General features: G+C 34.3%; 1 protein-coding gene across 2 annotated transcripts; it reads right to left on the bottom strand.

Annotated features, from left to right (window-relative positions):
• Positions 1 to 4,414: 4,414 nt before the first annotated feature.
• Positions 4,415 to 16,455, bottom strand: LOC140057703 (dolichyl-diphosphooligosaccharide--protein glycosyltransferase subunit 2-like). Of its 2 annotated transcripts, XM_072103453.1 has the most exons (18): positions 16,419 to 16,455; positions 15,552 to 15,739; positions 15,047 to 15,142; positions 14,229 to 14,337; positions 13,986 to 14,049; positions 13,517 to 13,637; positions 13,319 to 13,408; positions 12,672 to 12,779; positions 12,007 to 12,075; positions 11,556 to 11,680; positions 11,200 to 11,409; positions 10,527 to 10,641; positions 9,857 to 10,054; positions 8,861 to 9,046; positions 8,197 to 8,272; positions 7,351 to 7,480; positions 6,582 to 6,606; positions 4,415 to 5,507 (listed from the first exon to the last, which is right to left on the bottom strand). In XM_072103453.1, exons 1-18 carry the CDS (start codon positions 16,426 to 16,428, stop codon positions 5,496 to 5,498), a joined length of 1,932 nt encoding a protein of 643 aa, XP_071959554.1. In that variant the 5' UTR covers positions 16,429 to 16,455; the 3' UTR covers positions 4,415 to 5,495. The 2 variants fall into 2 exon arrangements, with proteins under 2 accessions (XP_071959554.1, XP_071959632.1); XM_072103531.1 differs by lacking the exon at positions 6,582 to 6,606.
• Between the last annotated feature and the right edge of the window lie 542 nt (positions 16,456 to 16,997).

Raw genomic sequence — 16,997 nt, 5'->3', positions numbered from 1 at the left:
TTTGGACTTGATAGCGATAATCATAATAGCGATGACGATGATTATGATGAGTTGGTCTTTCAATTTCGCGAGTGATTTAAGCTGGTCTATGACCAAGCATCCAAATCGTCCATGAAAGCCAAAGACAAACAGAAACATGAGTATGACACAAAGACAACTCAAGCTCCTTTGGAATTGGGCGATCGCGTCCTTGTGCAAAAGAAACATATTATCGGGAAGCAAAAACTCGTAGACAGATGGGAGGAAACCCCATATGTCGTGTTCTTCAAACATCCAAATATTCCAGTGTACAAGGTTGAAAACGCAGATGGTCGTCAACGGACGTTACATAGAGAAATCTACTGACTCTATGTATGTTTTTGCCATTGGATTTATCAACTCCGACCCCAGACCAATGGAATCGCCGGGCAATTTTACAAGGTACCGGTTAGCGGACACAAACTCCCTGTAGTAGACATACCGCATGGCGGACAGTCTGCAGCAGCATGCAATTGGTACTCTCTACTTTAACCGCAAACTGTCACATGTTTTTTTTTATTCGGTACACAGAGAGGGTGGCTGACGACGATAATGGTGTTCCTGGATTTTTTCCCCTGCTACTACTACAAGTTACAATAATTATTATTAGTAAGAAAACGTATAATACTGTAGTATTTCAAACAATTAGCTATCCTCTATTAATAATGGAACGATCCATTTTGATGATCTGGGTTTTCTAGTTCCATTTTGGAACTAGAAAACTCAGATCTTGACATCTGAGTTTTCTAGATCTAGAAAGTCAGATATCTGAGTTTTCTAGATCTAGAAAAGTCAGATATCTGAGTTTTCTAGATCTAGAAAACTCAGATATCTGACTTTTCTATAGATCTAGAAAACTTAGATAAATCTGAGATCTGAGTTTTCTAGACACCCAACAACACTTCGTAGACAGCTGTTCGTAGACTACGTTCAGAGAGCACATGACCTACGATCTACAATCTACAGCGTGGTTCCCACTAGCGACGCAACACAGGGACGTAACGCAACGATTTGACCAATCACAAGCGATGGCTTATTCGCTTGTGATTGCTAACTGTCTATAACTTCGCTTGTCATTGGTTAAAACGCTTGCGTTGCGTTTACGTCCTTGCGTTACGTTCTAGAGTGAGAACCATAGCCATATATATAAAGAGTTACGACATTGAAAATTAGAAGCCATTTTTGTGTCAAAGAATTCGCACGCTGAGGGCGCGCGCGTCTTTTTTGTATAGTGTTTTCCTATAGTTCATGCATTATTTTTAGATTTTGTTGTCAATGAAATAACGCTTAGATTCCGTTTTTATTTTAGTAATTAATTTTATTCATGGTATAATTGATTTGTTAAAATAGATATATATTTTTTATAATAACGAAAAAATAAATGCTAGGGCATACATGGAAATTAGGATACATCAAAGAATGAACCAATACAAAAAACAAACAAATTCACCCCTCTTTTTATGCAGTATATGATGTTCTGTGTGTTTTTTACACAAACTGCGCCGCCAACGTTATTAACATTCAGAGACTCGTTCATCATTTCATTTGTAATAATTTGCCTTTATTATTTAAATATTGTTCATACTCTTTTCAGTATATTAACAAATATATCCTCGACACTTTATTATTTTATTTAGTCATCAAAGCATGCATTATGAATTGAAAATATTACATAATTGTTATTAATAGGACGTACAGCTAGTTATGGGATGTTTTGTTCCAAAATCAATCAATAGAACCTTATAATGTACTAGCGCACGCGCGCGCAATATTCTTTGGCGCAAGTACTTCTGTACGCTGCATGTGCACGTCGATATTTTACCGTAAATTGTGCAATTACATTTTTTTAAATATAACAAAAAGTTTAAAGTATTTTGTTGATCCTATACTTTACATAATGGAGAAAAGTTTGACACAATTTGATCTGCATATCACGTGACTATAATCCAATGTCGTAACTCTTTATATATATGGCTCTGGTGGGAACCAACCTTAACTACGCGTAGGCTACGAAAGGTTACGCGTAGATACGAAGCAGTAATTTCTTTCTGTACTGTAGATTTGTTGGTTCAGTCATAGAGATAATTATTATAGTGAATATATATGGTTCTGTGAAATGATACCAAGCCTTGGTTAACAACATAGGCGGTAATACGCGTCTTCTATCTATTGTTTTACCATACAAGCAATACAGACGGGTTTTAATCACTGAGACGCGTCTTCTATTGTTTTACCTACTAACAGCGACGACGGGTTTCAACAGCGTTGCCAGCGATAAATTTAAATTATGCCGTAGCCTGTCTCAAATAATGCCAGATTGGCGAAAATAATGGCAAACCCCCAAAATGTGGTCCTAAACATCGTCATCGGTTGCATGTCTAAAAAACGTCCGTAAAACCCAAACTGACAAAAAATAGGGCCTAAAATTGTATCCCTATGTCGTATTTTTAGTTTTGTGTGTTAATAACTAATATTAATATTTCCCAATATTTGGGGTGCGAGGTAAGAAAATTGTGGAAAATGGAGCTGCTCGATGGCTGGAAATGGCATTTCAAATTTGAAATAAAAATATTAATGCCTCCAGGATCTTAGCCCACCATGGTCCGAAAATGGCATTTAATTTAAAATAGGAAATAATATTTCCTATTTTAAATTATAAATGCCATTTTCGGACCATGGTGGGCTAAGATCCTGGAGGCATTAATATTTTTAATAAAAATATATATTAAGTGTCTCCAGGACCTCAGTCCCACCATGGTTGGAGCTAGCTGAGGTAAGAAAATTGTGAAAAATGGAGCTGCTCGATGGCTGGAAATGGCATTTCAAATTTGAAATAAAAATATTAGTGCCTCCAGGATCTTAGCCCACCATGGTCCGACAATATATATTAAGTGTCTGAGGTAAGACATTTTGAAAATTAGAGCTGCTCGATGGCCGGAAATGGCACTTAATTTGAGATAAAAATGTATAAGAGTCTGGGACCTCCTCCCACCATGGTCACTGACTGGTTGGGCTGAGGTAAGAACATTTGGAAAAATAGGGCGACTACGATGCAAATGAAACTTAATTTAAAATATGGAAAACAAATTCTCTAGGAGAATTTGTTTTTAAATTAGAGCTGCTAAGTTACTGCCCTTTTAAGGGTTATGGTAGGGGTGCGGCCGCTTATATGAACTTAAAAAACAAAACCCCTTGTTTTCGTTCAATTGTCTCTACATCTGGGATCCAATAACCTGCATGATTAGAGCATGGACCTATAAAATTAGATAGGTCCATGATTAGAGCAATTGGCCAATCGCGGCTAGCCTCGTCGGTTTCGTTGTGCTGCCTATCGCACACACGGTAGTTTGTCAGCAGCCTTCCTATCCCAAGTGTGGATTGAGTCCGAAAGGAAAGGATAGAGGAAATTTAAAATTACCCAATAAAAAAAGACATAAATATAATATACAACCGAGAACAGTCTTAAAAACACATAATGTAAGGTGATATGTACGAAATTGCAAGATTAAACAAAATATTATTCTTGTTCTGCGGTAGCCTATATTATTTTTTTGCTTGTTTAAAAAACACAAAATTATGCCATATTATGCTAAAAACGGCTAAATAATGCAGTGGCATTATGCCAGATGCCGTGGGCCTCCAAATAATGCCAAAAACCATAATAATGCCAGAAATGGCTACTATGGGTTTCAATCACACAGACGCGTCTTCGCCGCGATTGGGTAGCTCATGAATATTCATAAGATCGTTAATGAGGTTCTGCATTGAACAGACGCGTTTGGGTTGCAAGTTTCCAGACGCGTAGATGACGCCTTATTTTATAGCCAGATGTCCACATGCTAATGAACGTACTGTACTTCGGGTGTATGTATACGATCCATAAATATAATGAGATGTCATACATTTTATTCTAAAAAAAACATATGTTTACAATAAAAAATATCTTGTAAACAATGCCATTACTAAACGCTGAATAAAATAAATACACAACGCCGCTGTGAAAGTAAAAGTTTTGCTGAGCTAAGCAATCTACGATGGCAATAACTTTAGAAATTATACAAATCAATTCTAATGTAAAGTTATTGCATAAATCGTTGCAAATACAACGGTTCGCTTGATTTTTTATTCTACACGCAGTTCATCGGACGGACTACGTGAAATTTGTATTTTATCTTTCCTGCATATATAATATATATTATGCTATTGGTTATCGCAGTGTGCAAATGGCGTCAGTTGACAAAAAAAGGTGTGATGTGCCCAAATATTATGGTAGTGATATGTCATCATCGTGTACATATATGGGCATATCATATTTTTGCCATATGAAGTTTGATAGTGTAGACAATGCTTTTGTTTAAACTGAATGAGAAAGTCATAAAAAAAACAATATTAGAAATTACGTGGGCAACCTTTAATTTATTTAAATTCATTGACGTAACAAATGTACATTCTTTCATTAAACATTTATTTTCCAATATATAGTTGGTACAAACAGCCAACCAAAGGCATCGTGATGTTAACACAGATGTTTGCACAATAGGGTAACTTATACTACGAGGAAAACCAAAAGGTTCATTTTGGTTTAGTAAGCATGTTCAGAAATTCACAGGTTGGAAGATTCCAAAACCTATAAATATCCCACTGTATTAAAAATGTCCGGAAATGAAACAGAATATAAATGAAAGCTTTAAGTACTAATTAATAATATCCCCCAATTAACATTAAAATATAGAGTCTATTAAAAGATCTTTGTTTCAATTTAACCAATGATTTAATTTCAATTTAGTACATAGAAATACTAAAACAAGACACGATAAAACTTCTGCAGTAATTTAAAGCGAAAATAAACATACAAATAAAAGAAAATTAACAAGAAAAATAAGTAAAAGTTTTACAATTTCATTTGGTAGTACAGGACCTAGAATGACTGTATTTGCTGTTTTAAATTTTTGATTTTTTTTTTAAATGGACAAAAGTTTGTGTCCGGTTGATATGCATATCAGAGAATCTAGAATGGCAAACAGAATGCTAAAGTAATTGTATTCTTTTTTTTTTCAATTATTAAAATTGTCCAGGCAAATTCTGTAATACAGCATCTGATGTGAATCACATGTGATGCCTGTATCATAGCTAACACAAACCTCATCCTAAATTTCAATGACACATGTGTGGAGATATACAGTACAGAGAATCAGGTAGATTTTCGTTTAACATGGATTTCAAAAGTTCCAGAAAATATTATACAGTAATCAGCTTGAATGGGTGTTGTCAATAATACGCTGGGAATATGCATCCCTTATTTAACAGCATCTGACATATTTCAATATTTCAATACAAAATACATAAATTACAATGTGTTTATGTTGAATCCACAGGTGTTTGTCAGTCCAATGACAATTGCGTTAACTACTGTATCTGTGTTTTTTTTTAATGAATTTGTGAAAAACTATCTAGTAAAAGTTGAAAACCTCCTTCCTTCACCTTAACCCCTGAAAAAATAAAAAAGTGATTTTGGAAGTTAGTGGAGCTACACCTCAGTGCTTATGGTACTTGTCTAAAGCTCTCTCTACACTAGTGATGTGGCTAAATATGGTAGTTATATACCCAAATATGGTAGTGATATACCCAAATATGGTAGTGATATGACATCATGTTCATATATGGGCACATCACATTTTCTTATCACATAAAGTTTGATAGTATAGACAGAGCTTAATAGGGCCCTATATTCAAAGATTGTCTAATATTTGTAGTGAACTGTTTTATTAGAAAATGCAAAATTACTTGGATTTCTAAAGGAAATGCATTAGAAACTCATATTAATGAGACACTTTTGAGACCCAACAAAGTGTTAATATAAATTACCCAACATTTGTTTCAAAGGAAAGTATAGGGGTATCCCCTTACTTGGGTTATCCCTTGAAAAGGGTGTCTTGAATATTTATATTTAATTAAATTAAACACCTGTAACACCATGCACTAATTAACAAAAATAATCACAATTAACTAAAAACAAAAATGACATTCTCACAAAAACATTACACATTAAACATTACTGTTTTTTCATAAGTGACAAACATATTTTTTTTTTACAATTTAAGTGACTTCAAACTGCAAAATGACCTATTCAAATGATCTTTTTATTTTATTAACCTTCATTTTTCATGTTTTTGCAGGATAATACCTCTTTAAGTACATCAATAGATCAGGACAACCAATCGAGCATGACTACAAAACAATTGAAGCGTAACTAGGAACAAAATTGTGTCACCTGACAGCTTTAATCCTATTACCAAGAATTTGATGCAAAGGCAATGAATGGATATAAACAGGTAAACATCATTTATGATATTTATAAATACCTTAACTTGAATTTAAAACATGCACTAAATTATTTAATGACAATGTTAATATCTTTGTGTTTAAAAGAATCCCGTTTAAAAAACAACCAGTTGAACTGAAAATAATATTTTGCATGCTGAACTTCATATATAAATGAAACCATAAAACGAATATCATCATGAAACCGAAACACAACAAAAATTGCGTTTTGTAACATGTACCTTATAACGTGATGACCGAGCTAACCTAAGACATTGATAGCAACAAGAAGAATGAAACAAGATTCAACATTTTAAAACACATAGAACATTCAAAGATATAGCTGGAAGAATCTACATTTCATATATGATATCACCAGGCAGTTTGGAATTTCTTTTTCATTTTTATTTTATTTATGTTTTATTTTATAAAAATGTATGTTAAAGGGTCCTGCAAAAACAGAATCTTTATGCAGTGTATCAATTGCATACTGAAATTGTAAAGTTAAAACAATGACAAAATAAATGAATGCATGTTCAGTGTCTGTTGTGTTTATATACGTAAATACATACAATATTATTTAGCAGTTCATTCAGTTGAAATGAGCACATTTCCAGCAAATACTAACATTTAATTATATTCAGGATTTCTATTAATTATTGGGTATATGATTCAAAAAGTTCTTCCAATGAATAAGTGCTGCTAAAAACAGACTTTTTCTTAATACTATAAGATAGGAAATTCACTAAAAGAAAAATAAATTTTACATAAATACTATTTTATAATAGTATACATAGTTACCCAATAAATGATAAGAAGTCATTGAAAATTAGTAACATTTTTATTTTATAATATGAAAAAGTCCACTTTTTTTTAAAAAGGGCCTTTTTTCTCTGCTTAAAAAAATTGGGGTTTTTATCAATGTTGTTGGAAAGGTTTACAATATCTTAATAAAAAAATATATACCCCTTTAAAGCCTTAAGGGTGAGAGGTAAAGGGTAGTGTACTCACTTTCTCGCTGCAATACTTCCAAGTAGACGGTTACCACAAATAAAAGTAACAATGCTTATTATTGTTAAGTAACGAATAGTTTGAAACATATTTAGGTATGCCCAGTAGCAGTAGAAAAGACCAAAAATAGCTGGAAAAAAACAATAATTATATTTAAATTATAGTGTTTGAACTACACATGATGAAGATATGTATGATAGAGATTGTCAGCAGATATAGCTCCTTAAATTAATTGCTGTTTTTTATGCGAGCAATGGCAGTAGATCACTGCGAGGTGTTTGCGAGTGATCACTGCGAGGTGTTTGCGAGTGATCACTGCGAGGTGTTTGCGAGTGATCACTGCGAGGTGTTTGCGAGTGATCACTGCGAGGTGTTTGCGAGTGATCACTGCGAGGTGTTTGCGAGTGATCACTGCGAGGTGTTTGCGAGTGATCACTGCGAGGTGTTTGCGAGTGACCAGTAGAAGAATACAACTAATCAAGGCTGTAGCAAAAGGTTAAAAATAGACGAGGCAAAGATGCTAAAAATATTACTATTAATATGAAATGTCTTTGCTGGGGAAATGGGGGTGGATAGTGAAAATTGAACATTTCAGACCAAGTGAACGCCTCGTATGCCTCATGCTGGCTACAGTTAATGTATCTAGAACAATATACAACAGAAAAATTGATGTTTCGGTCAAAATAAATTATTATCAACCTATGTGTTCTGGCTATTTAATCCATCATCACGGTCAACTTTGGTAGCGCCTTGAGCACTTCTAGTGGATACGTGCGCTTTATAAATTATTATTAACACATTTCCGTAATCATGGACAGTTAACTGAGATGACATAGCAACACTCACCTCCTAAACCAACATGGAATCCGACAGCACTCAGAGACATGGGAAAGTTGCTTAGGTTCACCCCAAGCTTAGCCCACTGCAAAAGAAAATAATACAAAATATTTTATATTTTTAAAAAGCAGTAATGCAAATAGGTATAACCTTTTTACAGTATTTTGTAGTGCACACTCGAATAGACATAAATGAGGCAATATATATTGCAGTCCTTTCAAACAAAACAGGTCCATAAAATACTGTATATGGTATTAATATACATATGTAAAGTATTTCATGTTAAATATATACAGCTTTACCACGTTGAAACATCAGTTTCGTCAGATCACCGAAGTTAAGCAACGTTGGGCCTGGTTAGAGTTTGGATGGGAAACCATCTGGATATATCGAGTGGTGTAATGGAGCTGGGGTCCTATTAGGCATGTGAAATAAGCATTTTATGGTATCCCTGCATCTAGTATCTGCCTCAGACGCATTGGATCATGCCTTTCCTCTGGTCAATGTAGGAACTGGACGAGAGAAGCCCTTGATCAATGTTAGGATCAATCAAGGTGCTTTAAACAGTTTAAAAGGTTTAGTTTCATCCATCATTCAGATGAAATGTAAATGACAGACGTTGGCCTAAACATGTTGAATGCCTACGATAGATACTGCAAAATGGAGAACGTACCAAAGCTAAGAGGACAAGCAAAGGTACTGCGATAAGCCCAGTGAAGAGGCTCGACACGGTTTTAGAAGGACGCTTCTCTGGCACACGGAACATGTGATCAATGACCGGCTTAGGCTCATATGGGCTTGATGCCACTTCTGGGGCTTTCTTACTTGGATCCTCATAAAACTTCAAGTTCACATCAGCCTACGGAAACAGAATAAATGGGGTTCAAATATATGATTTTTTAGCAGCCGAAAATAAGTGATAGCCTACCTGTAGAGTACGTTATCTGTAGATGCTCTTCCTATTAACATTTTTCTCGTTTTCGTCATTATAATGAATTTATTAGTGTAATTTAAGTAGATTTGTTCATGATGTGAATAAATTATTTTTATAAGATATTGTATAACAAAGTTTAAGCAGGTATTGCATGGAAAATTTGATTAAAACCTTGCAAGTGGCTTGTCTACACTATCAAAATTTATGTGCCCATATTCAGCCATGATGATGTGATATCACTACCATATTTGGGCATATCACTACCATATTTAGACACATCAAACTAGTACTAGTGTAGACAGAGCTTAAGAACTGGTGTTGATAATAAAATCCTAAATTTTTCCGAAAAATATAGACAATGTTACCTGAATTTTAAACATAGTAGAACCCCTATTTTGGGACCCCCATTGAGGGGACAGACACTTTCAAGTAAAAGGAAAGACAGGTGATATATGTTTTAACAGAGAACCAATATTCAGGCTCAACCACCATTAAGGGGACACATTTTTGGGTACTGAAGGTAGATAGAGGTTCTACTGCATCAAATGGACATTCCTTCCAATAATTGTGCTTCTCCCCCCCCCACCCACCCATATGTGTGAAATCAAACCTGCCATGTTTGCAGCATTGTTGCGCAGTCGGTTCCCACTTGCGATTACGCAATACAGCACTTTGCTTCAATACATTGTTGCATTCTGTCGCTAGTGGGAACCACGCTTAACCAAAAATACTTACAACATGCCAGAGGAATGGGTTCTGAATAGACGCGTCTCCAATAATCAATTCCATTGAGTATTTTCCAGAGAGGGCGTTGAAGTGGTCTCGACCACTCTCAGCAACGTCCAATTTGAAAGAGTATTGTAGCGTGTCAGTTCGATCCGAGGTAAAGATCACTTCCTGTTTAGTCTTTAGATTTGCCATTCGAATAAAAGCCTGCAAAATAAACAACAAATGTTTCATTTCTTGTTAACTATCGCAGTGATATATATAAAAAAATAAATTTATCTCAAATTTTGATCAATTTATATGCAAAAGGATATATATTAAGCTTGCCCACTACACTTTATTCAAAAGGCAAAGGTCAAACACCAAACTTGACCTTTTTTCCTTCACTAGGATAGGTTGTAAATTAATGGAATTTTGCAAATCAGTACTGAGGTAATACTGTTCAGCGCTTAGAGGTTTCACAACATTAGGATATTATTATTATCATCATACATATGTCTGTTATTCTCCGCTCTTAAGGGTCTTTCACACCCGACAATATTTTGTTTTCATGACGCTCCACGTGGCTATGCATGAATTGATATGGAAATATTAAACTTAGAAAATTATTTTGCTGAACCGGACCCGTGCTGGAACAGACGCTTTATACAAAAACAGACAATTAGAAACAGATTTTTACCTGATGGACTGGCATTGGTTTGTTGGTTGCTTTGTCTTTGAGAACGAACTTAAGCATGACGTTCTGATGGTAATCAGCATCTATAGGGGATGCCACCTTCCTTGGGTGCTGTACACTGCGAAAAAACAGTTATATATTTAAAATTAATCAAAAGATTAACTGGCTCCGAGTCATATGGATTAAGGGTGACACTGGCTCTAAGCCATACGGATTAAGGGTAACACTGGCTCTTAGCAATAGGGATAAAGGGTAACTGGCTCTTAGCAATAGAGATTAATGGTAACACTGACTCAGAGTCATATGGATTAAGGGTGACACTGGCTCTAAGCCATACGGATTAAGGGTAACACTGGCTCTAAGCCATACGGATTAAGGGTAACACTGGTTCTTAGCAATAGGGATAAAGGGTAACACTTGCTCTGAGTCATAGGGATTAATGGTGACACTGGCTCTTAGCCATAGGGATTTAGGGTAACACTAAACTTCCTAACTTTATAGTTGTTGTTTTTTTATGTTTTTGGCAATAAAGAATAAGAATAACATTATTCTTCCAAATTGTCGACTGCTATCTTTATGAAAAATTACCTGTGTGTTGCACAAATGGCAAACCAATGTATGGAAATTATAAAGTACAACTACTGTACTGTTAAACAAAATTAAATATTAAAATTACTTCACAGTCTTGGTTGCAATACTCTGATCCCTGTCAATCACAAGAAGCTCCACCCCTTCAACTATGACCTCTGTCACAACCTTAACAGTAATGCTGCCATCTGCTAACCCAATGAATTTGCTGTCTGGCTTTGCAAGTTTACCAACCAATGTGACATCATAAAAGCCAGGGGCGGGTTTGCTTTCCAGGAAGTTCAAGTCAAACTTTGTTCTATTTAAAAAATAAAATCATGTTTAAGCATTCAAAATCTGCTTCCGAGACAACTTAAAGACAATGAGCAGTTTTGTGGCTACACAAAATCAAACAATACAATATTTTACCCCAACCCCAAAAATAAAAAATAAAATGCTTCTTACTTATCAGCTGTTCCTGCAAGTTTCTTCTCAGTGAACAGCTTAGACCTGTCCGATTTGCGAACAGCTGATTTGGTTGAAACGGACAGCTGGCCAATAGATCCAGTCATAAGGTCAGTAACTTGTACCTGTAAGAATTAATCATATAGGTCAAATCTTCCTCATAGGCAAAAAAAATCTTTCTCTCGATAACAGGATTCAAATGACGTAACTTATTAAGCTCGGTCTACACTAGTTTGACAAAAAAAAGTGTGATATGCCCAAATATGGTAGTGATATGCTCAAATATGGTAGTGATATGACATCATCATGTCCATATATGGGCACATCATTTTTTTGTCACATAAACTTTGATAGTATATACATAAATAAAAGTAGTTTTAAGCCAGTTAGAATAAAAAAGGGGAAAAACTAGGACAAAATGAAGGCTAAATATTCAGAAATGAACACTTACTATAATCTTAGGCTGTGCTGGGGAAACTGTTATGCTGCTTGCGAGGCTAAAGCCCACTGGAACGAAGAACTACAAATAAGAACAGAAATGATTCACAATAAATTACTTTAAATTCATTTTGTACTTTTCTTTATTCTTCTTTCTTTCTACTTTTTTTTGCTGGCAGTGGTAGCAGTGATCGAAAACATATGGTCAGAAAATATTGTTAATTGTCAGATTGACAGATATATATATGTATATATGTTGGGACGACTTTTTCTCATTCTCACAGATTTCCTCATCTTTATGGTTTCAAATTAATTAATTAAATTTCAGTATATCACCGGGCGGTTTAGAATTAATGTTCTTTGCCTAATGTGTTAATATATATATGTATGTATATTATATTTACTCTCTACTTGTCCTAAGTACTCTCACTTGCACTGATGAAAGGCTAGTGTTGCACAAAATCTCTGCTAATTTTTCTGGCCGTTTTACTTTATTGTTTTGATTTAGCTTTGTGCTTATTTTATTTGTATCTCTATTGAGATTTTTTCAGTAATTTGCCTTTGGATTTATACATTATATTTATATGCAACACCTCTCAAAGATGTTCTTGTTTGCGTAATTCACCTAATTCATCAAGGTGATGGAGTTCAAATGTAGATTTTGTTTACGTCACTTACTTTGTTAATGGAGAGGGCTTTGGTGGCAAGAACAACCAAGTAAGCATTGCGCACGTTCTGTGTGGTCTTTCGGCTCAGAATATAGTTACCAGCCATCACAACTTGTTCCTAAATTTAAAAAAAAATATGTATAAAATAATAACCAGATTTTCTAAAGAATAGGTATCATGCTTATCAAACATGCTTAGCAAAAATTATCTTAAGCTCTGCTTACACTATCAAACTAGTCTGAAAAAAAAGTGTGATGTGCCCTTATATGGGCATGATATGCACAAATATGGTGGTGATATGACATCATGTACATATATGGGCATTTCATTTCATTTTTTCTCACATTGTTTGATAGTGTAGACAGAGCTTTAAGTCCTTTAAGCCTTGTCTACACTATCAAACTCTGTAACAAAAAAGTTTGATGTGCCCATATATGGAGATGTCATATCACTACCATATTTGGGCATACCACTCCCATATAAGGGCACATCCCATTTTTTTGTCAAACTAGTTTGATAGTGTACAAAGAGCTTTAGATAGGATAGAAAGAACTGCTATGATAAATAAAGTTTTACACTTCTTAATCATCTTGACTTAAGCAAAATTCCTATAGTTTCTTGTTTTGGAAGTCAATGGTTGAATTTAAATGTACTCACCTCAGTCAGAGCTGGTTTCTTGTTTGTCTTTTCTGAGATCTTAACACTTCCATCAATGAACATAGCCGATGGTAGGATACCGCCTTCAAACTAAAAACAATTTGAAAGAACATCAGTACATTTTAAATTGTTGAAAAATAAATTAAATTATCATTTTTGCAACCAACCCTCGGCCAAAATAAAAAATAAATACGTTACCTGTAAATAAAGATCATCTATTTCATCTGCTTGTGCAGCAATATCTTCAACCGAATTCAAATATTCTGTTACATCTGTCTCTGCAGACAACTTAGATGCAATATAAAGACCATATATTTGACTAAAAAGAATGAAGATGAAGATAGAATTTTGAGAACAGAAAGGGGAATGATAAGATATAAAAAATAGATACATACAAGATCAAAGGATGTATTAAAATTGGATAAACCCAAAACAGAATATATAAAAACTTTTCATAACTTAGATTATGGAATACTCTAACTAATGCAAAATTTAAATACTTTAACAAAATTATTGGTGTAATTTTATTTTGTACCCTTAAATGTAATTTCTGTATTGTTTTCTCTTTTGTTATTTTAAACTTAGTAATGTATTAAAATGATCGCAGCCTCGTAGAAGAACACCTTAGTGATGATATAATCTTTTCCGTTCACTCTAAGAATCTTACCTTAAAAGGCTATCATCTTTTTTCAATGCTGCTTTCAGAAACTTAGCTACATCTGCTGAATTAACTACAACAAAAAAAGAAATAATTTATATGTAAAAATGTATTCTAAATATAATAGTAATTCACCCTATTTATAATATTTTACCCAGTGGCCTTTTTCGAAAAACCATTCAAGGAATTGAACTGTTCGTTTTAAACTGGAAATATTGTTATCAAATTTAAAATACTGAAAATGTTACTTACTTGGAAATTTCAAACTATCAAGAGCAGATACTGCATAAAAGAGTGTTGGAACATCCGCACTCTCATTCAGGGCAGTATTTAAAGTTTGCTTAGCTTTGGCAGCATTTAACTATCAACAACAAAGAAAAAATAAATTATTATTCCATTACATACATTAATATGCAAGGTTAATTTATAAGGAGATGGATGTCTATGTTGTTTTTGTTCAAGCAAGTCCACTGATGTCTTCAAGAGTTCGCTTAAAGACACATCTGCTGTCGGCTGCTTTTGGCAATTTGTAAGCTTTTAATTTGTTTAGCTAGATATCCACATCACTGAGAACGCCTGTGAGTTTTATACTGGCTGGTCAATGCACCTTAAATTGCTGGTAAATGGAAGCAGTGATGTGGGTTCAATTGGTTTTGTTTTTATTTCGGTTTTTGTCAAAATTATCAGTAGTATTTAGGTTTAAGTTTAATATGTTTCATGGTTTTCACAAGTGCCAAAGCACTTTTGTGGATATGTGCGCTGTTTAAGTCTTATTATTATTATTATTATTATATTTTCCTTTGTAATGTCTTATATGATGAAATAAAAAAAAAACGAAACAATTATTCAAGGTTTTTACAAGGGGTGAAGGAGTTTGTAAATCATTGTAGCTTGGTGGTTGAGATACTTGGCGACCAATTCAAGAGTTTAGTTCCAAATCCTGTGTGGTGTCAGGAATTTTGTTCTCTCAAGATAAAATAACTCCACTTTTGACTTTGCTGGTGGAAATCTTTGACAATTTGGCTAAATAAATTATATAAAAAACTTCTAGAATGTGTTTAGTGACTCACCTGGCAGTTACCTAGTGCTTTCGCTGCAGATGTTGCATGATACAAGGACTGTACATTACTAACATCAACTTTAGCTTTCAAAAAAGTGCAAGCATCCTGTCAATTAAAAAAGAAACAAAAGTTACGCCGGCATTTTTCCAATGAGCAAATTGTAAGATTCTTATTTTTCAACAATTACTTCCTATTATGATGCTGTAGGATGATAACAATGTATATGAACATATATAACACACATTAATTACATTTTGAAAAGTGGAAATTTCTCTAATAATACGGTCAAAGCCCAGTGCTTTATGATGATGATGTGGTATAATCCAAAAAACATTCCTCTAGGCAAATGACCACACCACTAAAGCCAGCTAACTAAACGAAAATATCGGTGTTAAAATTTTTACACGCGTTAATAAAAATGTGGATGCATGACCGATTTTTAATTGAACAATCAATTGCGTTCATTCTGCCAAAATCCTATACACAGGCACAGCATTAAAATCAATGTTAATACCTTTGGAGCAGGAGCACTGAGCAACGTAAGCCCAAGGATTGAATAGTGAGCATGTGCCAGGTCCGTAAAGGGTTGAGCCTGCTCAAAAACTGCTCTAAGTCTTGCTTGATCTTCTAAGGTCAAAGTTGAAATAGGTCGTAGAGCATGCCCAGTTATGGCAAATGCTAGTAGCAGTAACAAACCAATTCCTAAAATAAATAATACATACAACAAACACATCCATCATTTTAGGTTTAAAATAAACAATCGGTAGACTGCTGTCCTGTAGCCTAGTATATCACCTGTATATTAATATTATTTAAGCCTTTAATTTTATAGAACAAATTGTTATGCCTGCTACTGCTAGCTGAGGTTACAGTATGCCTGCTAGCTAGCCTAGCTAGATTGAACAGCCTGTTTCGTAAAAAAAAAAATACAGGTCCAGGATTCTGCAGCAAACTAGATCATGCTATTAATTAAACTATTATTAATATTATTTAGGCCTATATAATTATTTAATAGTCCCAGAACATAAATCAATTACTTAAATGTACTAACTGATAACAAACATTGTGAAGGACGATGGTACAGTATACTGTGTACAGTCCTTGCTTTACTTAGGCCTGGCTGCCAGGAAGACACAGGGACCACAGTGGGTACAACCCGCCCTCTCTCGTTTGTCACACGTGGCATCAAACAAGGAAAACACACAAAACCCGAAAACTGCAGGCCTAGCTTTTTGTTACATACAATAAAATGCTATTTATAAACTCAGCAAATCTATAAACCAGTTAAAAATAAGACAATTTACATTATGCATGCTTCTACACTGCTTTAGATGCAAAGCGCAAGCAATAAACATAAATATAACCAGACTATTTTACGTACCTTTCGCCATTTCTACCGGTATTCCGATCCTCGCGGGTTGAAAGATCGCACATCCGGGAGATTTAGTATTACCTCAGAGTGGATCCGTTATAAAAACAACCTGAAAAGATGGTTCAAGGTTATTACACGTGTGCCGTTCGCGTGTCATTCAAGTACCATCATAACGGTAGTTGATTACCTTTTTCGATAATATTTCCAATTAGATATAAAAACACATTCATGTACTGTATTACATAATATTTATTACAAACAAATCATGAAAAGAAACAAACTTTCTGAATAAATTTAACGTTCAGTGTAAAATATCGTTTTTATAAGATTAAAGATGTTGTCCCCCCGATTGTCCCCCCAAAAACCATGAAAACTGAAGATTATTAAAATCAGACTTTGAATAGGCAATTTTTGAGTTTTAACTAAGTTAATCACTTCCGTAGAAAAAAACCAGAAAAGATAAGGTTTTCAGTTATAAAATGACAAAATAAAAAAACGGTTAAATTCAACCAAACTGGCAGCCAATTTGAAAAAAAAAAAAAAAATTTTTCAGGGGGACAATACATCAATACATATAAAAACAAAATG

This window comes from Antedon mediterranea, chromosome 1 (genome assembly GCF_964355755.1).
Source record: "Antedon mediterranea chromosome 1, ecAntMedi1.1, whole genome shotgun sequence".
NCBI lineage: Eukaryota > Metazoa > Echinodermata > Crinoidea > Comatulida > Antedonidae > Antedon > Antedon mediterranea.
The sequence above is the reverse complement of the archived record's forward strand: the minus strand, read 5'-3'. Positions and strand labels throughout refer to the sequence as shown.